Source organism: Cibotium barometz, chromosome 15 (assembly GCF_041138505.1).
Source record: "Cibotium barometz isolate CiBa-2024 chromosome 15, ASM4113850v1, whole genome shotgun sequence".
In the NCBI taxonomy this organism is placed as follows: domain Eukaryota; kingdom Viridiplantae; phylum Streptophyta; class Polypodiopsida; order Cyatheales; family Cibotiaceae; genus Cibotium; species Cibotium barometz.
The window spans coordinates 56,486,063-56,513,740 of NC_141060.1; the positions used below are offsets into that span (position 1 = coordinate 56,486,063).

Consider the following 27,678-nt stretch of genomic DNA (forward strand, 5'->3'; position numbering starts at 1 on the left):
TGTGCTCGTGTCTCACGACACTCATCATTATACCAACTGTTCTGTGGGGCAGTGCTGCGGGGGTGGGTGGAAGGGATCATAGTGCAGGGACACGGATATGAGGCGGATGCATGTAGTACACCTACCAATCCTCTCATGATCTCGTCCTGAGGGCTATGTGGGTCTAAAGCGAACAAGCCATCAGATACTGCATCTCGGTAAACCCCAACTGTCTCACGTGTAAACTGATATCACGGGTACCTAGGTAGATGAGTGGCTTGGCCTCTCTCTCGGGGATCTACCTACTAGTGTGAAACTCAGGTATGCCTGATTGGCTGCTATGCCACCAATGGGCCTACTGGAAATCGTGAAACCCTGCACATCAGGTTCAATGAAGGAGATCCCATCAAGTAGTCCACTGTGCTTGCTCCCCCCTTTAGAGTTCCAGTGTGTGAGAGCATCTGATCCTTGCCATCTCGATAAGCCATTGTATATGACCAACCCATGTACACTCCCGAGTGTGAGAAAATGCCTGCCATAATCTGTTATCTCCCCCTCATCTTGTGTTGATCTCTGCAACCCTACATCCTCTGCCATGATCTCCCGGTACATAGCCTCTTGACTCTTGAGTATCATACAGCTCTGTCTGCTCTGTGCCTGAAAGTGTATTAAAGTCTGCTAATAGTAATATGTCTCCCATGCTGGCAAACCTCATGATATCATCATATAGTGGTATATAGGGCGACTCTCCTGATGGTGCAAACCTGGAGTAGGCTGGGGGAAAGTAGCATACCGCCACATATAGCTCGCGGACCCCCTCTCTGCATATTCGGACCCACATGTACCTCGCATCTGCATCTCTATGTACCACATGGTAGTGTGTAGTGGCAGCAATGAGCAGCATGTTGTTGTAGAGGTGGGCTGCAGCAGGTCGATAACGGGCTACAGAGGGCAGCTTAAGCCAGCACTGGCTGAAGATGACGATGAGGAGGCCAACCGGCAAGTGATGCGCGGTGACGATGAGCGGCCACGTTAGCTGCAGGCTCTGTTAGAGTCGGCAAAGAGCGGAGATGAGCCAGCGTAGGCGGGCAGGTGGAGATGAGTGGCAAGGCAAAGAACTGAGGTGGCGACCTGGCCAGTAGTGCCGCCTCTTCTGTTGGGGCGGAGCAGGCAAGGCTTAGACAGGCGGAAACTCTAAAAATCTCTGATACTGATATTGTAGGTTAGGGTTAGGGTTTGCATAGGTACAGGCCTAAGCTATGGAGGATCAAAGAGATCCATGGTGTGAGTGTGTGAAAAGAGAGAGAGAGAGACAAAGAAAGAAAGAAACAAAGAAAGATATATTAACGTCTGCGAAAGTCCAAAGTGGCCTATGAGACCAAAACATAGTACATAGCTGATGGTGTCTCATCAAAAGTAAGACATAAAGGACAAAAGAAAAAGTCCTAAAACAGTCCTAAACAGCTATGAAAGGAAAATACTCCTACTGAGGTACAACAAAAGTGTATAATATCTACAACTAGCATTAGACTGGTGTAATCTGCTCATCTCAGTATCTCTCTCATGGGGTGCTGTAAGATAGAGAAACTAAAGCGCCGGGGCAGTTGTCTCCTGTGGCGGGTGATGATGGCTCTAATCCACCGGTGATGAAGCGGCCGTGGAGGAGGTCTTGGTAAGCGTGGGCGTCTCGCTCGACAAAGTGCTATGGCTCTGTCAAGGGTGACTCCTCCTGAAGGATGTCTATGGGACGTCTGGCTCGCCGAGGGGGTAGTGGAGGTCTTGGTCGTATCTACCGGGGTGGTCTTGGCCCTGAAAAAATCTGTCATGGCTCGTAGGCGGGGTGGATCCTGGTGTGCTGTCCTAGCTCGTAGGAGAGCCTCTCGATGGCATCTGAGCTCCAATAAGGAGAGAGAGAGAGAGAGAGAGAGAGAGAGAGAGAGAGAGTGATGAAATGAAATGAAATGTTATATTAACGTCTTCAAAAGGCTTAATATCTCTCTCTCTCTCTCTCTCTCTCTCTCTCTCTCTCTCTCTCTTTCTCTCTCTCTCTCTCCAATAAGGAGAGAGAGAGAAATGAAATGAAATGAAATGTTATATTAACGTCTTCAAAAGGCCATAATGACCTATGAGACCAAAAGTTACATCATGGTGGATCTGATACAATGTCTGGATAAAAAAACCCAGAAAATGAAAAATAAAGATGATACTACTGGCACCTAGAAAATGAAACTGGAACTGGAAGGTACACTATGGAGGTACCTCCATCTCATAATATGTGCCGCATCGGACACTGGCGGATCTCCTCAATATCCTCTGTGGTCAGCACCCTGACTGGGTGTCTCGCATGCCTCGCAAGAATAATCCGAATCTGCCGCTGCAACCTCCGTCTATGCTGGGATGCCCTAAGCGTCTACTAAGGAACCAATGGGCCAAAATGAAATGATATATTAACGTCTCTAAGAGTCCATGATGGCCTATGAGACCAAAACTGAGAGTACATCTGAAGTTGGTGTCTCATCAAAGAGAACAACCAAATGAAACTGAAAAGTACAATAAACTGACTATCTTGCAGTTATAAGAACTGTAAGTAAGACTCATAGATGATACTGAGTAGAAAATACTGGAAAATGTATATCAAGTAGATCCATGTATGCTGATCTGTTGAAGTGCTGCCCTCTCCTCATATCAAATATCTACGCCATGGGGCTGTCTAGAATGGAGCAGGATCTTGGTGGGCGTGGCCGGCGAGCACGACATAAGACGACTGCTCTATCAATGGTAACTCCCTGGGAGCGTGGCTGGTGTCATGATGGCCCGATGGAGGAGGTATCAGGAGGTGTGTGGGCTGGGCTGTTGGTGCTGGTGCTGAAGAAATCTGTGAGGATCCTCTGTCTAGGTACATCATGGCTTGGTCTCCTGTCTGCCAAGAGGGTCTCTCTGTGTCTCCTGAGCTCAAGTTGGAACAATTCAAGGCATCTCTGTTCCTCAAACTCCATGACCCTGTGTAACGGCCCAAAACCCTCTCGGAAGAGGCAGTGATATCTACCTCGGATCTCATAATAGACTGTACATCGGAAAATATAGTGCTCCTCTATCTCTGCCTCCTGGTAGCATAGCTGACAAATGCGGTCATCCGAGATCTGATGCACTTATCGCCCTGTCTCAATCCGCAGCTGGTGTGATGAGGTCCGGATCTGTCCAATGGCACAACGTATCCCATGTGATAGGTGTACATCCATGTACACTGGGCAGGTGATAAAACCATGTGGTGAGAGGGGACTAGTCCATGTCCTCTCCGTGTCTACTTTGACGATATCCATCCTAATCACACGGTTCTGCTCTGAGCAGATGAGATCCAAAAATGGACAATCCAAGCTGTACTGAAAGGGTGGGATTGCCTCTATCCGCAAACCATGTAGATCAAACCATGATCTCATCCGAGCATACAAGCAATGAGTATCTCCATCCTCTGCCAACTGTATGGATGAGGTCAATGCAAGTTGGGTGTACCTCTACTGAGGGAGCTCCCATAGCCACTGTAAAAAGATAACTGCCTGGAATAGGGCCTCGGTCACTACTGGTGCGGCACCCAACTCAGCACAAACAATCTCATGTGGTAGCGATGATTTGCTCTGAATCATGCGGACAATCATCATAATCAGTGGTCTTTCCGTATGCCTCCATTCCTCATCCGGTTCTCTCTCAGATCTGTGATGTGGGCCCCCAAATTGGAGCTCCGTACAGGTTGGTCGGTGTGACAAGTGTATCAAATAGCCACAATTTGGTGCGCGGCTCCTGGAACTGTATGTGTTCACACTGCCTCTCAAGTACCCCCAAAGCTGCATGCCCTTGAGCCAAAGTGGGATTGCCCTTGGGATGACATGGACCCACCGTCTCGTCTCTCTCTTTCTAGAGAGAGAGAAATGAAATGAAATGATAGATTAACGTCTTTAAGAGGCCACAATGGCCTATAAGACCAAAACTGAGAGTACATCTGAAGTTGGTGTCTCATCAAAGAGAACAACCAAATGAAACTGAAAAGTACAATAAACTGACTATCTTATAGTTATAAGAATTGTAAGTAAGACTCCTAGATGTATATCAAGTAGATCCATGTATGTTGAGCAGTTGAAGTGCTGCCCTCTCCTCAGATCAAATATCTCTGCCATGGGGCTGTCTAGAATGGAGAGGTCGTAGAAGTGAGGTAGGCGCCTCTGATGCCGATCAATAATGGCTCTGATCTGGTGATGGTGAGGATGTCGTGGTCGGGATCCTACTGGGCATGGCTGACGAGCACGACATAAGACGATTGCTGTATCAGTGGTGACTCCCTAGGAGCGTGGCTGGTGCCTGATGGCTCGATGGAGGAGGTATCAGGAGGTGTGTGGGCTGGGTGCTGGTGCTGTCGCTGAAGAAATCTGTTAGGATCCTCTGTTCAGGTACATCATGGCTCGCTCTCCTATCTGCCAAGAGGGTCTCTTTGTGTCTCCTGAGCTCAAGTAGGAACAATCCCAAGCATCTCTGATACTCAAACTCCATGACCTTGCATAACGGCCCAAAACCCTCTTGAAAGAGGCAGTGATATCTCCCTCGGATCTCATAATAGACTGCACATTGGCAAATGTAGTGCTCCTCTGTCTCTGCCTCCTGGTAGCATAGCTGATAAATGTGGTCATTCGAGATCTGATGCACATATCGCTTGTCTCAATCCGCAGCTGGTGTGATGAGGTCTGATTTGTCCAATGGCACAATGTATCCCATGTGATAGGTGTACATCCATGTACACTGGGTGGGTGATCAAATCATCTGGTAAGGTGTGCAAAAAATGGCTTTTGTAACGAGCCATTTTCATGCCTAAGGGTTCAAGGGGACTAGTCCATGTCCTCTCTGTGTCCACTCTGACGATATCCATCCTAATCACGCGGTTCTGCTTTGAGCGGGTGAGATCCAAAAATGGACAATCCTGGCTGTACTGAAAGGGTGGGAGTGCCTCTATCCGCAAACCATGTAGGTCAAACCACGATCTCATCTGAGCATACCAGCAATGAGTATCTCCATCCTCTACCAACTGTATGGATGAGGTCAATGCCAATCGGGAGTACCTCTGCTGAGGGAGCTCCCATAGCCGTTGTAAAAAGGTAACTGCCTGGAATAGGGTCTCGGTCGCTATTGGTGCGGCACCCAACTCAGCCCGAACAATCTCGTGTGGTACCAATGATTTGCTCTGAATCATGCGGGCAATCATCATAATCGGTGGTCTCACTCTGCGGCCAAGGGTTCCCTAGACTCGGGGTGCGGGCTGAAATCCGGGCCAAGAGGAAGTCCTTCCAAGGCTCACCACCGGGAAGGAGTCCTCCAACCCAACGGGGCACGACTCTGAATAGCAAGGTCGATGATGCCTAGCCCCCCTCTATGTTGTGGCTGAATGATCACTCTCCATGCCACCTTGGCCTTGGCAAGCCTCCCATCACTGCCGGCCCATAAGAAGTTTCGGATAAACCGCTATACCTGGCCAATACATGCTCGAGAGAAGGCCCAGCACGAAGTGATGTACCACATGGTGGCAAGAAGAACCTGGTTTGCCACCGCCACTCTACCTGCTAGGGAGAACCTCACAGAACTCTAGTATAAAAGCTTCTTCCGAACACTTAGAAGAAGAGGGGCGAGCTGCTACTCAGGGGAGATTCAAGGGGAACATCTAAATAGAGACCCATCCATAAAGGACCATGATATGAGAGTCCCAAGGAATAATCAACCCACATATGGCATGCCACTAGATCAGAGTGTGATCAGTAGTTAAATTATACCAATGGTCCAATCTAGCACGGTATAGTAAGGGCATTGTGATGAAACATGAAACCTTTTTTGCGTGGACAAGTTTCTTTCAAGATATCCATTGCATTCAAATGATGCATTACATTTGTCCATGATACCCTTTCAACTGCAATCATTTGTGAGTGACCATGGGTGTTGTCATCACACAATGGCGAATTATTGAAGTCCCGGCATAGAAATGCATTTGCCTACCATAGATATTACAAAAGTTTGTGCCAAAGCCTAGCTCTTTGGGCTGATATTGAGGGCGCATACACCAATGCAAATTCATAAACTTGGCCATTCTACATACACTGCACAACGATCAGACGGCCATTTGGATCATTTTAAGCCACTGTCGGCTATAATGCATTTCTGAACAATACACAAACTCCAGAAAAAGTATTCAAACCTGCATAATATATATCATAGTCATGGAAAAAACCAGTTTGCCTAGCTAGAGCATGTGTTCGTGCAAACATACTATATCCGGTTTCATTCTATACATATAGTCCCAAACCAATCTACAGGTACATTATATGTCGCACATTTTATTGGTGCATTCATTGTCAGAAGAAAGGGATAAATTTCAAGTAAAAGCCATATCAATATCAGCCTGCATGCTTTGCAGTTTCATCATTCCACCTTTAAGCACATCAGCCCACAACATCCCAGCATTGACATTTGCAGAGGTGTATGCTTTATTTTGAGATGTAGATGCAGATGACTCTGTCCAAGTGCATGATTGCAATGGTCAGGGTTTGATATTGATTACTTTTCTAGGATTCGGGGTCTGCCAGCCCTCTGCATCCAACACATTTTTGTCTTTTGCAACAGTGTTGTTCTGAGGTGTCTCAGCATACTTGCAATTGGGGATGTTGCACAGTTTTGCTTCTTGACTGCACACCCATTCCACCTGCATGACCAAGACATCTTGAGCAGAGTATTTTGCATATTCCATTGCAATGAGAGTATTGGAGATATTATTATGTATATGCCTTCTTGGAACAAAACCATATTGCCTGGGATGAAGTCCATCATGAAGGATATCCTTTATCCGGTGTACCAGCATTTTAGCAATAAGTTTATATATAACAGGCATCAAAGTGATAGGCCTCCAGTCATCCATTGTTTCACACAGAGGTTTTTTGGGCAGAAGCTTAACCAGACCATGTTTCCAAGCTGAGGGAAGATGTTGATGCTGCCAGGCTACATTAACGAGCTTCAAGATTGGACCCTTCAATTCAGCCCAGAAGGCTACAAAAAATTCAACTGTCAAACCATCCCAACCTGGGGATTTATGTTTACCCAAATGCTTGAGGGCTTCATCCAATTCTGTATCCAAAAAGGACATTTCCAGCATTGAAGCTTTTTGCAAAGAAACAATAGGAGAAACAAGCTCAATAAATTTGCTCCGAGCCAATGCAGCCTGAGATGTAGAAGAAGATGGTAGAGAAAAAAGAAGCCGAAAATGATCCAGGCATTGTTTTTCTAACTGAGATAGAGACTGGGTCCAAAGACCATCCGATTTCCTGACTCTCATGATAGATTGACTTTGTCTGTACGTGTGTAAATTTCGAAAGAAAGATTTCGAGGAGCAGCCCTTATCCAGCATAGGTTTAACTCTAGCCCTTGTCTGCCATTTGGAAAGCTTGCGTTTATCATTAGCATCAATTATGGAAGAAGCACAAGACAATGAATTCTGTTCAGAAGCAGAAAGAGACCTTTGATGGCTAATCTGTACCAAGGACTGCTTGTATGATTTTGCCCACTGGATATGCTGTCTAGTTTCTGCCATGTACCATCTTCCATATTCCTTAATGACATTTTGAATACAATGTACAAAGGAGTTCCAAGCAAAATCCAGATCCTCCCGAGCATGAGCTAACAATGGCTTACAAGCCAATCTGATCATTTGCTGGAATTTTTCATGAGAAAGATATAATTGATTAACCTGCAAGTGTCTGACTAAAGAGAGCTGAATGTCGTCCAGAGGCATACCAAAAGAAAGGTTGAGCCAGAGTGGAGTATGATCAGATAGTTGCTGAGAATAATCAGTCCACATTTGACATGTATAATCATCATATTGCTGAGCATGAATAAGATACCATCTATCAAGCCTGGCCCAATATTCTGTAAAAGCATTATGATGATATGTGAATCCCAAAACCGAAGGGTGAATTGCTGTCCATAAATCTGCAGTATGAAGAGAAGAATTCATATGTTCCCATCGCTGGATTTCAGAGGGAATCATATGGGATTTATGTGTGGTATTGTCTTTCCAGTGAGGGGAATTATTAAAATCACCACAAAGTAGAGCATTTGAAGACCAAGGATATTGGTTAATGGAGTCCCACATTTGAGCTCTGGAAGCTGAAATTTGATAAGCATACAAGGAGCCTATTTCAAAAATCTCTCCATTGATCATGCATTGGATAATCATCCATCGGCCATAAGGATCATTAAATGCTACACATGGCTGCAGATCATGTCTGGCTAAAATGCACAGCCCAGAGAATTGTCCAGATCCTGCATAAAATATATCATAGCCTGAAAAGAACCCATGCTGGCCAGCAAAAGAATGCTGATTATGCTCTTGCAGACACACCACATCAGGATGAGTATTGTTTATATAATGCCATAGGAGTCTCCATTTGTGCTGATTACAGAGGCCCTGTATATTATAAGAAAAACATTTAAGAGAAGTACGCATGAAAATATGTACAAGAGATGAGCAATCCTCAAAGAGAAAGGGAGGCATCAAGCCTCTGCCATTGCCACAGGGTCTTGCTGACCCTCAAAATCCAATTCCCTGACTAAATCATCTTCTTCACAAAGTGGAATACCCTTCTTAACTGCATTGACCCATGCTTTTGAGATGGGGCTGTCCGAAGAGGTAGAAGGTTGGCCAGGAGATGGAGCAGAAGCATCCCAATTGCGAGATTGGAGAGGTCTTTGTTTGAGAGGCACCGTCTTCTTTGCATTCTGCCAACCCTCGTGAGAAGATGAAATATTTTCCACTAGCTTGCTTTTTCCTTTATCCTTATTTTGGGCTAAATTGGCTTGGTTCCCTGTAGGAAGTGAAGGCTTTGCTCCTTTAGCTTCAATCTTTTCCACATAAGTCTTTTGACCTCCTTTATTAGATGGTGGAGGAATGGCAGCTGGAGGAGGCGGATGAAGGATTGAGGGACACTCCGAAGCTAGATGCCCGAACTTGTGACAAGAGAAACAAGCTCCGGCAAAAATGCCCCATTTCAAAGTGAAATATTTCTTTCCCAAATTAACACCCTCAATCTCAACTGCAATAGAAGAGGGGGTTGGTCTATCAGTATCCCATAAAATGCAAAAACGATTTTTGTTACCTGTGGGACGAGGGGGACAAATCACTTGTCCCAAAGTCATCGCTAAGCCTGGAAGCTCTGTTCTCATATAATCTGGGAAATCAACAACTTCAACCCATACAGGGCAGTGATGTTTGATGAGATTCTAATAATCCTTGTTAGGAGACCAGGGCATGACGTGCACCATTTGACGACCAAAAAATAAAGGGGACATTTCCAGCATCTTTTGTTTTGTCAATACATCCAAGAGATGAACTTCATAAAATCCTCTGGAGGCAAAATAGACTCCTTCTACATAGCATCCACCTAGGAGAGAATTCACCCATTTTCCCACATCATTAGCCGAGGGTATTTTACCTGGAAAAAAGATGATGACTGCAGTTTGAGAGAGCTTCTTCAGAGGATGCACAAGAGAAGGTAACTTCATCTTGTAAGTGAGTTCCGGAGCAGGTAGTATCCATTCTCTTCTACTTTGTTGAAAATCCTCATTCAACATGTCAAACACATAGGAAGCATCTTCAGATGAAGGAGCTATGGGGGGCAGAGATTCCCTTGATTGTCTTTTAGGTTCAGGAGAAAGAGCTCTCTTGACATAATACTTGCTTGATTCTGCCATCGAGACCAATCGATTCAGCAGGAAGACACAGATCAGGAAAAAAGGGGGAACAGCACTATTGGAATGCAATCTTACAAGGAGAGGAAAAACGGAGAGCTGAAGCGACTTATACAGAAGGGGAAAAACAGAGAGCTGAAGCGACTTATACAGAAGGGGAAAAATAGACCTGTAGCGAGGCACAGCACATACGCACACACACACACACTCCTATACACGCACTCAGGTCGAGGAAGAGATGAAAAAGAGCAGATTGGCGATGAGAAAAAAGAGCATCTGGGTAGCCTCAGAAGGTCGCGTAGATTACTGCAGGGCTGACACAGTATAGGCTACAGGGCCGATACAGTCCTGGGACAATCGCCTCACCACATGTGCTCTCACACGAGCAGGCGAACAGGATGAGGGAGCAGACGAGCAGGTCGACAGAGCAAGGGAGCAAGTCGAGACAGTCGAGCAGGTCTTCGGCGGCCTCCCACCCCAGCAACCCACACACACACACACGCACACACACACACACACAAACAGGGGTTCAAACGCATGAGGGAACATACACACACGAGACTGAAAATCCCGACACTTGGTTGGCATGTAGGTCAGTGTCGAGACTTCGGCCGTTTGGAGGTGGCCTTAAGAAGTGTTGTTACATGTGGGTTTCTGATTGAGATGTTCACACAGTCTATGATCATGCTCTCTTGGTTGCTCATGGAATATTACATACTAGAACATCGGTGCATGTCTGGTACTCTTCATTTTGACTTCATCACTTTGCACTGTATTCAGTTTAAGAGATTAGCATGAGTTTGAAATTTATTTTGTTGTAATTTATATTATAAATGACCCATACTTGTTCTGAAGCAGTGGCATTGTTCAGGAGCTTTTCTTAAAGCTGAATACAATATCTCTAAGTGCAACAGAAGCGTTACCTGGACGAGGAAAATTGGTTTCAGCACCCTTGATGAATATTACAAAGGGAGTGCTGATGTGGCTGAAAGATTCTGATAGATTTTGGACAGGTTTTGAGGAACGTAAGAGGTCTTTGAAACCAGAAGGTTGTGTACAAGTGAGTTTAACTTAAAAAACTTTCTGCCTTATGACAGCCAATGGCCATTCTTATTAACTGTGTTCATTCAATTGTTTATCTCAGACATGTTTTGGTTTATTCTCTGCTAGTTTGTCTTTGATCTACACTTTGTTGCACAATTTGCTTCAAATGGTGATTTCTCCTCAAAGTCATTGCAAGGAGTTGTCTCGGATCTGATATGTTCTGTTCAAAATATATATGCTGAGAATGATTCTGATCCTCAAAGGTATGCCTATTTTCCTATGATCACTTACAACCAACCTGACTGTCGGAACATATGTTTCTGTTGAGCTAATTGAATTTTATATGAATACATCAACTTACTAAATATAAAAAAAGGAGTGTAAGGATGAGTTGTATTTATATAGCGGCAAATGATTTTACTCCCTATTTGTAAGAGGGAGGGAGGGGAGGAGGATGGGGGGCAGGGGATACCTTCCATGTCCTCCCTGCAGCGGGCTGGCCAAATGTACCAAGCTGTGAGGGTGCTATTCATCTCCCATTATCTGTAGGACACATAAATTCCATTGTGAACGTGGGGATGTATCCAAGTGCTTATTTCACTCTCAGCAGATGGCTGCCTAAGTGCCTATTTCACGCATGAAGTTTGCATTTTCCCCCTCTCAGAATCCATGTAACCTAGCATGTCAGCAGAACCCTAAAAAGCATAAACTTTTTTTCTCGAAATGAAAAAATTAGGCATGGTATAGAGAGATACCTTCAATGAGTATGCATCAAATCAACCTTAGCACAAAAGCGTAGAGGATACCTGGATCTTGGGAATCCATGGAAAGTAAAACAGGAAAGTTTACTGGGACCTTCTCCAATACAAATACACATACAAGAACAAGACACATGATCTGGCTGCTGGCGGTTCACCGCCCAACCATGGCTCCTATGGAGCACCCCCAAGCCATGAGGCTAGGCCGACTATGACATCCCATACCACTGCAATCCAGCCCTCTAAGGTGACAGCTTGGACCAAGGTCAAGGCCTTGCTTGGGTCATGACCCTCCTCCAAGGAATAGTCACATATGAACACATGCCCAAGGGGTGGTCAAAGGGAAGGCAAACAAGAGCATTTCCCACCAAGGGTTGCCCGAGCCGCACTCCTTGTCACCGGAGAAGGGTAACTAGAAAAGTGCTGGTTAAAAATGTCCTGGACTCTAAAGAGGCTGGCCGCAAATTTGTCCTTGAAGGAGGTGCCAAGCTTGCAGAGGAGGGCCCTCTAAGAAGATCAACAAGGGCCATGGGCTGCCACAAGTGGAGGCTGAAACGGGGGCTAGAAGTCTCTCCATCTCTCCCCTGGGCTTCAGGCCACAAACATCAAGCTTGTTGGACAAAGCTATACTCTACACCACAAGATCAATGATGCCCACGCCCTCTTTCTGGGGAGGTTGGACTATCACATTCCAAGCTACCTTTGAATGTGATAGTCCACATTTACGCCGCTCTGACACGGATGATTAGTACAAACCCCCTAAAAGGCGTGCATGGTAGCTCACCTCCCAACCGTAGGTTTTACAATTTGAACCACCCCCGAGCCAGGGGCTAAGGCTTGACTCCCACATATCCATGCCAGTCCTTTGGCTAATCTATGCTCTGCCCCACATGTAGCCGAAGTCTTGGTCAAACTCTGACCAATAGTGAGGTTACGACAACAATAACCCATGTTTCATTTTTATAGAATAACCAAACTGTTATAAATAGCCAGTAACACATGGATTTATTAATAATAACCTTAGCCGTCCATATTAGCCTGCTTTCTCCTAATCCCAAGGCTCCCTTAACCCTACCGGATTAGGCCACTAATCTCGAGGATTAGCACTAGGTACGTAACACAAATGTGCCATGCTGCAATACTACCAATGATATGTTCCTCTGACAGGTCCCTGTGGTAGCCCTCCCCATTGAGGCTGTTGAAAATGGGGCTGTCATGATACTGTAATATATTGGGTGACATTGTTCACACTCTTTTGGCCACGAGGGCCCACATACAAGGATCTTCTAGAGCTACATTGACAACATGCAACAGATTTATGAGAGAGTGAAACCATGGTATTTTCTTCTCCTGCACTCCTATGGGGCGTTTATGGCAGCTTAGTGCCCCCAATTGGTTGAGATATCCCTACCTTTTGGTTTGAGATCTCCCCTTTGTATGCTTATATATTACTTAATAGAAGTCTCTTTTATGAAAAAACAAAAACAAAAACAAATTTGAAGCTTTATTGTCTGTTGAAATACAAGCCTTATCAAAGTACAATAGATTTGTGTGTGAACAGCCCCTTACAAAGGGCTCTTGTATTTGTGTGTGTGAACACACTCTTAAGGATTCAATCATAATATCTAGATATTATATGATAGCTTTGACCTAATAAGGAGTGATGCCACATCCTATGCTTCTAAAGCTATAAAAGCAATGTACTTGGTTGAAGTAATACACACAACAATCACTTCATTGATTCGTGCATGTCTCTCTCTCTCTCTCTCTCTCTCTCTAGAGTGTATTCTAACACTCTCTCTCTCTAAGCTTTCACTATTTATGCTTTAGGTTCAGCCATGCTAACTTATCACCCCCCCATAGCCTAGCAGCTCAAGATCCATGATTACCAACATGGTATTAGAGAGAGGGTCTATCCTCTCTATGCTGCTCAGCTGTATGAAGCTCCTGCCATCTACAACATCTGATGCCGCTTTCTCTCCACTGCCTGCTGCTGCCCAAAAACAGCAGCCCACTGCCCGAGAAGCAGCCTTGCTGCCCGTGAAAAGAGGAATGAATCTAGCTTCCTATGGAAGTCATCCTCTAACCAAGAATCCCTACCATGAAAGGAAAAGATAAATCTCTCCCAGGATGCCCTTTCAAGCGAGTGAATGTGCCTTCACGTCTCCCCTTCTTATGCACATTAGAACTTTGTTCTCAACGATGACAACAATGTTGGTAATCATGGAGCTTGGGCTGCTAGGCTATGGTGGCTGATAAGGAAACATGGCTGAAGCTAAAGCATAGACAGTGAAAGCTTAAAGAGAGAGAGAGAGTGGTAGAATACACTCTAGAGAGAGAGAGACTTGCATGAGTCAATGAAGTGATTGTTGTGTGTATTACTTCAAACAAGTACATTGCTTTTTTAGCTTTAGAAGCATAGGATGTGACATCACTGCTTAGGTCAAGCTATCATATAATATCTAGATATTTTGCTTGAGTCTTGAAGAATGTGTTCACACAAACAAATACAAGAGCCCTTTGTTGTAAGAGGCTGTTCACTCACAAATCTAGTGTACTTTGATAAGGATTGTATTTCAATAGCCCCCTCAAGCGTTATCTTAGTACACACTTCATCTGGATAAATCTATGTCTATGACATAGTTTCTCTAGAAGTTGTGCCTAGTTCAGTCCTTAGGGTATGGTTGTTGATATTATAGCCATTTTGATGTAGACCTTTAAAAGGCCCAAGAGTCTTCATACTCCACAAAGTTTGCATCTTCTTTGTAGGTTTCTTCTTTCTGTGTGACATTGGTCTCTGGTTTCTTGTGAAAGCAATTCTTCTCATTGTGATTGTTTTTCCCAGAGTGTTTGCAAGGGTTCTTCCTGTAACAATCCTTCTCTGCATGGTTATTTCTACCACAAATAGAACATTTTTTACTTGAGAAGTTCTTCTTTGTGAAGAAGGAGATGCCCCTTCCACTTTATTCTTCATTTTCTTCTCCTCTGCCGCCTTGAAGGAGGTTATGACCCCTTCTAAGGTAAGACTGGGTAGGTTCTTCAATGTGGTGATGAGGTTTTCGTAGAGGTTACTTGGCATTGATTTGATTAGAACCGCTACGGCCACATCTTCTTCCACTTTAGCTTTGAGAGCAGCAAGCTGGTTCATGAGGGACTTCATTTTGTTCACAAGAGCATCGAAGCTCTCATGTGGTTGTAGGATAAGTCCATAGAACTCTATCAGTAGTGAAACTTTAGAGTTGTTACCTGAGCTTATCCACCTCATCCCTAAACGACTCCTCTCTGTCCTCTGGATCTTGCCATGTCCACTCTCCCGGGTCCCACTAGAGACTCGTAATAGGCCGGCCCTCCCACATCCATAGCTGCCATAGTCTCTCTCTGGCCACCTTGGCCGGTGGAGGGTGAGCGTGCCACTCATGTGCGTGAAAACCAATCACCCTCACCCTCTGCAAGGTGCATCCCCTGAGGTCCTCTAAGGGGGTCTTTGATCTCTCCAATCTGCAATGAAGCCCAATAGAGAAGGTGACTAAAGCGGAGTACTCATCCACGCCATGAACTGCCAAGGTTATACTGTGCCTCTAGTGAGACTACTCCCAACCATTGCGGAGGAGAAGGATCTAGTATCAAAGCCAGCCACTCCGGAGGGATGGAAGAGTCGATGTCAAGGCTAAGTCGGTCTCCGCCCCAGCTTCTCTCTTGAGCCTCTGGGGGTAGCTGTCAGAATGTAAGCCAATCTCCAATCTGCAATGAAGCCCAATAGAGAAGGTGACTAAAGCGGAGTACTCATCCACGCCAATCTGCAATGAAGCCCAATAGTCAAGGCTAAGTCGGTCTCCGCCCCAGCTTCTCTCTTGAGCCTCTGGGGGTAGCTGTCAGAATGTAAGCCAATCTCCAAGTGACCTGGCGGGGCCTGTACCCAAGGCTCCCAATGATACATGTGGGCGAGCCCCAAGCATGTGACCACTAGGCAGACGGACCATAGGATTCTAGATCAGAGGCTACCAGAGCTGCTCCTCGGAGGCTACTGGAGCCACTGTTGTAGGGCCGGCTTGAGATGATCCCAAGCATGCAAGAGACTAGCTGTAAATCTGTCCTCAAATGCTAGGCTAAAGCCACATGCCCACATCTTTGTGAAGGCCCATCCCATGCTCTGAGGTGCCAAGGGCCCCCCAGGATCGGAGTGCGGGTGGAGATCCTAGCTAGGAGGAAGTCCTTCCAAGGCTCACTGCCTGGAAGAATACCTCGAACAATAGCCCAAGCCCTCTCTGCTTCGAGGCTGAATGATCACTCTCCATGCCACCTTGGTCCTAGCTGGTCTCCCATTACTGCTAGCCCACATAAAGTTCCAGATCAAACACTAAACTTGACAATACATGCTTGGGAGAAAGACCAGCAGGAGGTAATGTACCACATGGTGGCAATTGGCAAGAAGAACCTGGTTCGCCACCACTACTCGATGAATGGGAGAGATGATTAGGGTTTGAGATTCATGTGGGAGACATACACAGAGAAGCAAGGGAGAGAGAGAGAGAGTTGTGGGGATAAGTCAACTCATGGGAATGAGTGTGTGTGACTCCCCTATCACACAAGTATATTGCACTAGTACACATAGTGCACTTAGTACATTAAAAGTACTAAGTGTACTATGTACTATAACTTATGGGCTTGTACACACTATAAGGGACAACCTCCCACTTAAAGGCAAAGTGCCCTTAAATGAAAGAAAAGAAAAATCAGCATGTACATGATAATATACAAGGCCATATCAAGGCTGAAACTGGCCTCATCCAATGCCCATCAAGTGTCTGCAATGAGCAAACCGCTCCGGAGGCAAACTCTTTGTCAACAGATCAGCCGGGTTGTCATCCGTATGAATCTTAACAAGCTGAATTTGCTTGTTCTCTATCACCCCTCTGATGAAGTGATACTTCACATCCACATGCTTCGTCTTTGCATGAAAGGCAGGGTTCTTTGCCAACTGGATGGCACTCTGACTGTCACAATGCAACAATGGAATATCCCCTGTATAACCCAAATCAACCACTAACCGAGATAGCCATAATGCCTCCTTGCAAGCCTCTGTGGCTGCAATATACTCGGCCTCTGTAGTAGATAAGGCTGTGCACTTCTGCATCCTGGATATCCATGACACAGCACCTCCTGTGAATGTAAACACATAACTGGTAGTAGACTTCCGGTTATCTGGATGACCGGCATAATCCGAATCCGTATAACCATGCACTAATGCATCCTGTTTGCCAAAACAAATGCACATATCCTGTGTGCCCTTCAGGTATCTCATGACACCTTTCACTGCTTCCCAATGCTTCTTGACAGGTTTGGCCATGTATCTAGAAACCACTCCCACTGCAAATGCAATGTCCGGCCTAGTAGCAACCATGGCATACATGAGACTGCCACAAGCTGAAGCATACGGAATCTTGGCCATATCAGCCCTGCCACTATCTGACTGTGGGCTGTCCATAGCACTGAGTTTCACATATGGAGGCAAAGGAGTACTAGTCTTCTTCCCCCCGTCCGTATTGAACCTCTACAAAACTTTGCCAATGTATTCCTTCTGAGACAAATACAACACATGCTGATTTCTATCCCGAAGTATCCGCATACCCAAAATGTGATCTGCATCACCCAAATCCTTCATATCAAAGGTTTGATGCAGCCTCTGCTTCAAGGCATCCATCTCTTTACGAGATTTCCCGGCAATCAACATATCATCAACATACAAGATGAGGATCAATAGACTGCCATCCAAAGCTTTCTTGGTGTATAAGCAGTGATCTATGTCACTTCTCCTGAATTTCTGGGATTTCATAAATGTATCAAATTTATGATACCATTCTCTTGGTGCCTGTTTGAGCCCATAAAGACTCTTTTTCAGCTTGCATACAAGCTTCTCCTTTCCATTCACTGCATAACCCTCTGGCTGTTGCATATATATCTCCTCATGGAGATCACCGTGAAGAAAAGCAGTCTTCACATCCATCTGAATCAAGTCCAGATCATCATGCGCAACCAAAGCTAACACAGCTCTAAGTGTGGTCATTTTGACCACTGGAGAGAAGATCTCCTCAAAGTCCACACCATATTCCTGCTTGAAGCCCTTAGCCACTAACCTGGCTTTGTATCTTGGCTTTGCATCTAGTGCAACTTTGAGCCTGTAAACCCATTTGCATGGCAAAACCTTCTTGCCTGTAGGCAAATGCATCAACTTCCATGTTCCATTTTTGTGCAGAGAATCCATCTCTGACTTCATAGCACGCTCCCAAAGAGCCTTGTTTGCCCTCTGTAAAGCCTCCTTGTAACATGAGGGCTCCCCACAGTCAGTAAGCATCAAGTAGTCAACCCCTGGAACAAACCTGTCAGGGGCTCTGGAGGGTCTAGTGGACCTCCGTACCCAATGACCATCATTTGTCCAGCCTGCATATCACCCATTGGTGGCTCCTGTTCCATGCCATAAGGCTGAAAAATCATGCCCGGTATCTCCTCTAACTGTGGTATATCCATAGGGATATCTTCTGCCATGTTTGGCTGTCCATTTGGACCATTTTCAGCACCATTTAAGGGCTGGTTTTGAATGTGTCCCAACTCTCTGGCAAAGTGCATAACAGAAAAGTGGCTTTGAACTCATCGTCCATTGCCAACTTTTGATTTATAACTTGGCTGACAATACCATTAAACTCATTTAGATGGGCTGCCATAGACGCCCCTTCCTTCATCTGAAGACCTATGAGTTTCTTCAACCAACACTTTGCTTGAGGCACTTTGCTGGGCATACAAGTCCTGCAATCTCTGCCACATTCCCCAAGCTTTCTTCTCTTCACGAATGCTGAAAAGTAATGAGTCTGACACAGACAACATGATAGTAGATCTTGCCAGCTCATCCATATCTTCCCACTCTTCAGCAGTAAGAGAAGCGGGCATTACACCCCTTTCTTTGATAGGCTTGTGCTGCTTCTTCTGGAGCAATACATTATAGCACTGGGTTTGCCAAATATCATAGTTATGTGAGCCTTCAAGCTTCTTGATGTGAAGCAATGAAGAGCTCTCACTTGTGGTTGCCATAGCAATATGCAACCTGTCAATGCCTGACTCCCTGCAAAATGTGCAAACATTGCACCAAAAGCACACAAAGTGCTCACAGTTGTTCTCCCAAGCTTTATCTCCCACTGCGGAAGCAAGAATGCAACTTTTCTCCCACTGTATGTGATGAAATCACCAAAAATCTGGTTGCTGCAGATTTAGGACAGCACCTTAAATGTGCTCTGTTCCCCTTCCAAAGTACTGTACAGCAGTACTTAGTGCTCACCTGTGATGTACCAAACCTGTACCGACAAGTACAACAGCTGAAATTGAACCTTTTCCTCACTCAAATCAGTGTACAACCATGCCAAAACTTGTACAAAGCTGTACCAAATCTGTACCAGCAGGTACAGTAGCAATAAATGCTCTCCTGGCTGTCCAAATGAGTGAAAATCAGACTTTTACAGTCCCGAACACTGCATACAACAGTTCCGAACAGAAATTGGGCAAAAGCCCCTTGACTGCAAGCTGATTTTTGAGGATTCAAGGCATAAATGTCTTGCCTGCTGCTTTGCCAAGCTCAACAAGCATACGAACTTGAAAAGCCCCTTGATTTAGGATCAATTTTTGATCATACATGGTACATTGACGCACATGAAGGCATCCAAAGTCTTCACAGTGCTTCCCCCTGGCCACATATGCATCCAATACATGAAAGCCCCTTGATTTACAGGCACATTGAGTGCTTGTAAGGCATCAACACATTGCCCAAAGCATCAAATGCGATTGCCTGCATGCAAATCAACCAAATCGGCACAAAAGCCCCTTGATTTGCACTGCAATTTGCTGCAATTTCGCCCGAATGTGCGATTTCTCACATCATACAACATGTATGAGTGCTTAATTGCACAATTACATCAAAGCCCCAAATTTCGACATCCAATTTCTTGCAAATTGATCCTGATTGTGACCAATGTCACCCAATTTTGCCAATTTTGCTCAGAAATTGAGCAATTCGGCACCTGTACCTGCTCAATTGATTGATTGTACTTGCTCAATTGCAAATCCCAAAAAAAAATTGAAGCAGAATACCTTGTAATTACTGATTTTTTGTTGCAGGAAAGGGGGGGGGGCGCTTCTGATGCTGATGCTGATGCAGTTGCTGCTGCTTTTGTAGTTGGGCTTGGGCTGGTCACAGACGTGGCCCTGTTTGGGCAGGCGAAGGACCAGACATAAAGCGTTGGTGATAGCGATGGCTGTATCCTCACGGCGCCAACTCTCCCACGACAGCACAACTAAGCCGGGACAGACGCCAACTCGTCGAAGCTAGACTAGGTGGGTACGCCTCCTGTGGGAGAGTTGGCGTCTCAAGCTGCTGACGCTGCCCAACCGAGCCGTCGAAGAAGATCCCACGGGGACAGTTGAAATCGCCCAGCTGCCGCCGCCTTTGCCTGCGTATCTTACGCCTTGTAGCCAGCCGACGACTTCACTACGAATGAATGGTTTTACGCCTTCGCCTGCGTGTCTTACTCGCTCACGCCGTAGGCGCCTGGCTGCGCCTGGTTGGCTGGGCAACCTGCTCAGCTGCCTTTTGCCACGTGCTCGCCCAGCCTGCCTACGAATGCTGCCTTGTGGCTAATGCTCCTTATCGCTACCAGCTGTGCAGCGCTTTGCTGCGCTGCCTGTCAGCTGACACCTGCAACACCCAAGCTAGCCTTCGCTTCACACACCTCCAGTGCAGGGCAATGGGAGAGAGAATCAAGACAGCTACCTAAGGCTCTGATACCAGTTGAATGGGAGAGATGATTAGGGTTTGAGATTCATGTGGGAGACATACACAGAGAAGCAAGGGAGAGAGAGAGAGAGTTGTGGGGATAAGTCAACTCATGGGAATGAGTGTGTGTGACTCCCCTATCACACAAGTATATTGCACTAGTACACATAGTGCACTTAGTACATTAAAAGTACTAAGTGTACTATGTACTATAACTTATGGGCTTGTACATACTATAAGGGTGGGCATAATGCCTTTACCCCAACACTCGACCAGCTAGGGAAAGCCTAGCCGAACTCTAGTATAACAACTTCTTCTGAATTCTTAGAAGAAGGGGGGCGAGCTGCTGCTCATGGGAGATGTCAATGCCAACCTGGCATCCAAGATAACGATTAGGAGCTTCCCTCGAGACACCCACTGAAAAGCCTCAACTGGGTGTCTTGGAGGATTCCATTGTGTGTGTCATTAATGACTATAAGTAACATTGGTTGCAATCTCATGCTCACTACCTTGGCAAAAGTTTTGTATGCAGTCCCAAGTAATGTGACAGGCCTACATAGAGCAATGTTAGCCTTATCACCATCCTTGGTACCCCCTTCTTTGCTTACACTGCTACACGGTGGGCCGTAGGATTCAGATGTCAGAGGTGGAGGGCACTCTAGCAACAGCAGCAGTACATTGGTAGTCCCAAGGCCTCCCACCACATTTTCTCGCAAATTTCTGGAAGCAAGTGTGGGACAGCTTTCGGCTGCAGAGGGTCACTCTTTTCATGTGATAGGTGGCACATAGGAGCTTAGCAATTGGCACTAGGTTGGCCATTGGGGGCAGACCAGCATTATGTCAAAGGTGTGGCCATCCTCAGGAGTCTCAGTGTCAATTGTCTTTGGGATTGCCCAAAGGCCTTGATTGGGCTCCCGCCCGTATTGTGACATGGGGCACTATTTTTTGGGCCGCTGAGGCTGTGATCATTATGCCGTATGAGGAGGAAGGTGGGGTACTAGCCCTTCAAGTCTCTCACCTTTGTATTTCGAGTGCCAGTGTTCGAGCCCCGCCTACTAGTCGTTGGACCCCATGTTCTAGCTGAAGATGGGAGATTCGTAGTAGTATAGCTGCATGGGATATATGGAGAGCTCAACGCAACAAATCCATCGAAGGCACACACCCCGCCAGCAGGGTCTATCCAGAGCATTTGGCTCGATATCATTCATACCCTCCGAGGTCAGTGGGGGTAGCTTTAGGGCGGCTCAGACTGCATGAGGAAGCTTTGGGAGGCCTACCTCAAGATCTGGCGACACGGTCCCTTTCTTACAAATAGTGGTGGCAAGCCCACTTGGCATTACAGACCACCTGTGTGGTTATTTCCCCCTCCCTCCATTGTATGAGATCGCCTTCTCCTCCTAGAGCGGCCAGTTGGAGGAGAAGCGCATCCTCCCCTTTGTTCATCTTGACTCGCGTTTCCTCTTTGGGGACGGATTTGTACTTAGCCATTTTGGCTGTTTTTCTCTGTAACTAATAGAAGGATCTTCTTCCTGGAAAAAGAAATAAAAATGGAATCCTCCAAGGAAGAAGCATCTTTGATAACATCTTTGGGAGGCAGTAGAGTGGGTCAAGGCAAGTAATCAGCCCTTGGCAATCTTGCTACTTGATTTTGAGAAACCCCGTGATAGAGTGGATTGGGACTTCTTAGAGGGTACTCTCACACGCATGGGATTTTCTCAAGATTGGATCAGAGGTGCCTCTTGCCTTTCTGGCGAAGCTCACAACCCTGTGCTTTCTTGTGGAGGTCAAAGTGAGTGCTTCTAGATCTCTTGCTCCGTACAGCAGAGGTGCCCCTTAGCTCCTCTGTTGTATCTCATTTTTGGAGAAACTTTGAGCATTTTTCTGGAGTGAGATGCCATTGAGCATGGAGGAGCTTTTGGACTCTTAGTTGGCTGACGATATAAAGATGTTTCTTGAGGCGTCCTACTCATGTCATTGCTCATTTCGCACTGTCTTGGAAGAGTTTTGTGTAGCAACAGTAGGGTCCTTCATAAATTGGCATAAGTCTGTCAGATTTTGGGTCAATGACTCCGAGAGAATTGACTGGGGCACAGATGTAGACTTCACATGGATTGAGAGAGGACACGTTGCCAAATATCTTGGATGCCAGGTTGGGATGGACATTACACCTACCCAGTAGTTTGCCCTTGTGTTCATGAGGGTAAAGAAAAAGCTCCTCCTCGGAGCTCCTGGAAGCTCGATCTATCATCTAGAGCCTTGGTGGTAAACCAGGTGTTGCTTGGCACAACTTGGTATGTGACCTCTTGTTGGTGTTATGACCGTAGATTCACTAGACAGTTGCGGACGCTAATCCTCGACTTCTTATGGTCAGGGCTCAATGGCACAACATTAGATATTCGAGGGCCATAGTTGCGTGGGAAACGAGGGCCAGAGTTGCTTGGGAAACTATTATCCCCAAGCACGAAGGAGGATTGAACAATATTGATCCAGAGATCTAGTGCAAAGCTCTGCTTCGCAAGTTGGTGCCTAGGGAATTCCTTCTCGTTATTGAGCCCAGGAAGGATTTTTTTTTTTTTTTTTGCCATATTATTGAATTCGTCCCTAAGAGTGGTGGTGACTGGAGGCACATCACACGTTTTATCCTCTCAGAGGCAGATGACCCACCCACCCAACCCCCATTCGTTTCTTCCATCATCCAGGCTTGGAGTAGTATGGAGATATTTTTACATCATAGGTCCCCAAGCCCAGTAGATGAGATTGGCATGCAGCCCATTATATGGAACGACCTTATCAAAGATGATCTTGGCAGGCCCCTGTGTCCAGCAAGATATATGGAGTGGCTAGGCTGGGAGAGATGCGCGATGAGAGAGTATTTAAATGGAAGAACTTTAAAAGTCTTCCAGATGATCAGAGAGAGGCATCTAAGAGGGAATCACGGTTGGATTGCATAAATTGATGCAGCTATACCTAACCACTAGATCACATGTACATTTTTAGATGAGTATCAACACCACTTGTGGTTGGGGGTTTCTTTTGGGACAGGTGTGTCCCTTGAGGTGATGGGACTCCCAAAACCTAAGGAGGAAGAGTATGTTGCCTTCTACTCCATTCAGTCTGGATGGCAGATGGAGAGAGGTGATGTAGAGGCGATCACACCTGGCTCTATGATCCGTAGAGTGAGAATAGTGGTGTCGCCCTGGGAAGTGGTTGTATACTAACCCTTCTCCAATGATGGTTACTCAATGCTTCGTGGTGCCTATGGCTATATGGTGGATGCCCTATCAGATATCTACATTGGGACCCTGGTAAGTGGGAATGGACTGATGTGATCAATCCTGTGAGGAGCATACCTTTCTGTAACTACACTCTGCGTAACACCAGGTGGCTCATGTTTGGACAGACCTAGAGAGTTCCTAGTCTTAGGCCTCATTGGGAGGCATATGACATTACACCTCATTCAGAGGAGATTCTGGCAGAGACTCTAGGACTCGTAAAGGAGGAGCTAGATATCCTACTTCTTTTGGCTATTTCACCACAATGGGCTGCCCATCAAATCTATTTTTGGCATGGACTCCTCTTATCCTAGATGTCCAGCTTCATCCGAGAGAGTGTATCATTGCTTATGGGAGTGCAGAGGAGCACAGAGGATATGGGTATCTATAGCCCAGCTCCTGGACAGATTGAGGAGTGATTTTATCTATATTACTTGGGGGTGCTATTGCTTGGTTGACTCAATTTGGCCCACAGCTTCTTTTTGAGGGGAGGGGAGCAGATCCTGTTATTCTTTTCTGTAGGGGCATAGCTCAGAGATGTTTGCTTTAGGATATCCCCGAGTTACAATCACACCACCTTCACTGAGTATTGACACCACTTGGGAGATTTTTTCTAGTATCACAGCGTGGCATCTTTGGAAGACCAGATGCTGAGAGGCCTTCGAGGGTATTCAGGGTTATGACACCCAGTGTATTTGCAGTATATGTAGTGACACCCACCGTTGACACTGTTTTGGCCACCTGGGCCTGCATACAGGGATGATCTAGATCTGCGCAAACAAAACGCAGCAAATTTATGTGAGAGGAACTGCGGTATTTTCTTCTCCTCCACTCCGAAGGGGCTTTTATGGCAGCATAGTGCCCCCGATTGGTTGAGATCTCCCTTTGTCTGATTTTTATTTTTTATTTTTTAAAGAAAAGATATTCTTAAGTTAGTTACCAAGAAAAAACAGCCGTGCAGGCTAAGTACAAAATCAGCTCTGTCAAGGGAGCGATAATCAAGGTGATGAGAAAAAAATGGGGGGGGTGGGGGGTGCTCTCCTTCCCAGGCTGGCCGCTCTAGGGGGAGGAGGTTACCTCATACAGTTTGGGTGGGTTGGGGGGCGGGGGGGGGGGGGGGGGGGGTGCAAACGTACCTATGGTCTATAATGTCAGGTGGGCTTACCACCTCTGTCAATGAGAAAAGGTCCAGGGAAGGCCGCCTCATGGCCAGGGAAGATCGCCTCATGGCGCTTCCACATGCGATCAGAGCCACCCTAAAGCTTTCCCCAGTGTCCACGGAGGGTGTGAATGATATTGAGCCATATGCTCCGGACTCCGCTGGTGGGGTGGGGGTGCCCTTGATGGCCTCACTAGAACGAGCTCGCCAGATATGCCATGCACTGCAAATCTCCCATCTTTGGCAGGAGCTTGGAGTCCAGTGGACAAAAGAGGGAGCCAGAACTGGAGCTGTCAAGATCTGATGATGAGCAACCTGTAGTGCCAACATCCTCTTCATATGTCATGGCTGGCTCAGCCTTTGTGGCCCACACAACTATGACCCAAGTAAGTGTGGGGGGGGAGCCCTATCCATAGTGAAGATGCGGAGAAATCTCTACCAAACCTGCTGAGTCTTCGGGCAATCCCAAAGGCAATGATGCTTTGATGCTGGAACTCCTACAAATGGACACACCTCGAATAGATTGCTAATCTACTTCCTATGGCTAACCAAGTGTCAACCGTGAGGCTCCTGTGGGCTAACTGCCACAGAAAGAGTGTAATCTTCCGTGGACGAAAGTTGTCCCACAGCCTCTTCCAGAAATCCGAAAGAAATTGTGGAGAGAGACCCTAGGACTGCCCTGCAGCTGTTGGGGTGCCCTCAATCTTAAGCATCTGAATTTTGCGGGCCAAGCCATGTTGTATACTGACGGGAGCCACTCCCTGGCAAATGGATCCTACCAGGTCCACTCTCTTGGGTCCCATTGAAGGTGCATGTGTGGGCCGAGCCATGTTGTATACTGACGGGAGCCACTCCCTAGCAAATGGATCCTACCAGGTCCACTCTCTTGGGTCCCATTGAAGGTGCATGTGTGGGCGGCTCTCCCATAACCATAAACACCAAATGCCCTCTCTGGCCACCTTGGCCAGTGGAGGGTTGATGTGGCAACTTGCCAACTATGCTTGTGAAAACCAATCACCCTCACTCTCAGCAGAGTGCATTCACTGAGGTCCTCGGAAGGGGGCTCTACTCTCTGGCATCCTAGATAACGAACAGGAGTGTTGCTCGAGATCCATTGAAGTCTCAACTGGCCTCCAAGTCGGGGCGGGCGAGGAGCCGACCCAAAATCCACACGGCTTGTGCCAGTTGATCTTTGCACCGGATGCATGACAAAAGATCTCTATCGCATCAGCGAATCTCTTGAGAATCCTCTCCTCTCTTGTCAGCCATGCTGCAGTGTCATTGGCAAACTCTGAGTAAAGCAGCTCCTCCTGTGAGAGCAAATACCCCTGTAAACCGGTCTCTTGGGCGGAGAGGAAACTGCCCGTGGCCTCGACTACAAAAAAGAAAAGCAAGGGCGCGGAGGGCAGCCCTGCCGGACTGAACGAGAAAGAGGGAACCTGTCACCTTGGGCCCCCTGAATGAGCACCTGGTAGGCTTTCTCAAAATTGAGGAGGAGAACTATCAAATCCTCCTGCCTCAAACGGGCCGAGGCAGTCGCCTCCCAAAAAGTGAAGATGTTGTCGTGGATACTCCGATCCTGAACAAAGCCTGTCTGCGTGCCATGAATGAAGTTAGGGAGGAAGGGCTGAAAAGGCGCTTGCTGATGGTTTTGTCTAGGATTTTGTAGGCGGTAGCTAGGAGGGTGATGAGTCTCCACTGCCCAATTTCCAATCTGTCCTCTCCATCCTTGGGAATCAAGTGCATCAAACCCTTTGTTAGCCTCTCTGGTACCATAATCTGATTGAAAGCGGCTTTGAAGCTGCCTTCCATGAGATCCCAATGATGAAGAAATAAAGAGACCGGAAGCCCATCCTCCCTCGGGAATTTTCCCGGGGGGAGTGCTTGCGGAGCCTCAGCCAGCTCCTTTGAGGAGAAGGGTGTCATTAAGAAGGTCGGAAGAGCGGGGGGGACCACACCTCTCGTGTGCTGCCATACCGATCCCTCATGTCCATCACCTGCGCGAAGAAAGGGGATCCAGAAAGAAGGGCCCTGGAAAATCTGTGGCAATGGCTCGAACCTGAGGGGGATCAGAGGCAATAAATCCATCCTGTCCTCGCAATCTGCAGTACCATCCCTCTGCCTGTTCAATATGATTTTATTTTACTTGATAGAAATTTCTGTTCAAGATACTATGTTTCTCCTCCTCCGTCTCAAGATACTGTCAAGATGCATGCTCATGCAAGCCGTTCATGAACACATTTTTCATACTTGATAAAACTGTTGCTTTGAAGAAATGGTTAATGATGGTCTAATCCACAAACTGTCAGAGAGCAGACAAAGGCAATAGATTTAACCTAATTTTGTGGTTTGCAGTATCATGCCTACAGACCAGTGGTTTGTAATGGAGACGCAAAGAGCATCACAACAGATACTTTCACAAAGGATTATGGCATAGTTGTAGCCACATTCTTGCTTGTCAAGAAGCAGTCACATTTGCATTTGTAGGACTTGGCATGGTCTAGAAGAAGTCACATATGCATGGCTTGAATTTTGTGACTTCCAATGTAATTTTCACACAACACAGTTTATTTGAGAGTCTGTAGGTCCTTGCCTGAGTGGCTATTGCACCATGCTTCTGAACCCTGAATTCTAGTTACATATTATAACTCTTAATGAAAAGAAAAAGGAGCAGATTTTGACATATATAAGAATCTCTGTGATCTAATTTTTTACACGAGTGTTAAAGCTAATGTACGTACATGCAGAGACCTTGAGGCCTTGTAAAGCAACAGAATGGGCTACATGTAGGATTTGGCAATGCCCTTGAGATCTCAATCATTGCATTCATTATATAAATATCGAGAATTGTTGGTCAAGATGTAGTGGCAATATGACTTCGTG

At 46.3% G+C, this 27,678-nt stretch overlaps 1 protein-coding gene across 5 annotated transcripts in view; it reads left to right on the plus strand.

The window, feature by feature from the left end:
• The window catches only part of LOC147631447 (exocyst complex component EXO84B-like), a 72,082-nt gene extending 44,604 nt beyond the window's left edge, over positions 1-27,478 (plus strand). For 2 of the 5 annotated variants that reach the window (XM_086809844.1, XM_086809845.1), the window contains exons 5-7: positions 10,619-10,807; positions 10,918-11,054; positions 27,151-27,478. In XM_086809844.1, the coding sequence (XP_086665970.1) occupies positions 10,619-10,807; positions 10,918-11,054; positions 27,151-27,232 (408 nt within the window). In that variant the 3' untranslated portion in view covers positions 27,233-27,478. Of the gene's footprint in view, positions 1-10,605; positions 10,808-10,917; positions 11,055-27,150 lie in introns of those variants that run through there. The other 3 variants (XR_015267588.1, XR_015267587.1, XM_086809846.1) reach the window with 3 other exon arrangements.
• Positions 27,479-27,678: the final 200 nt, after the last annotated feature.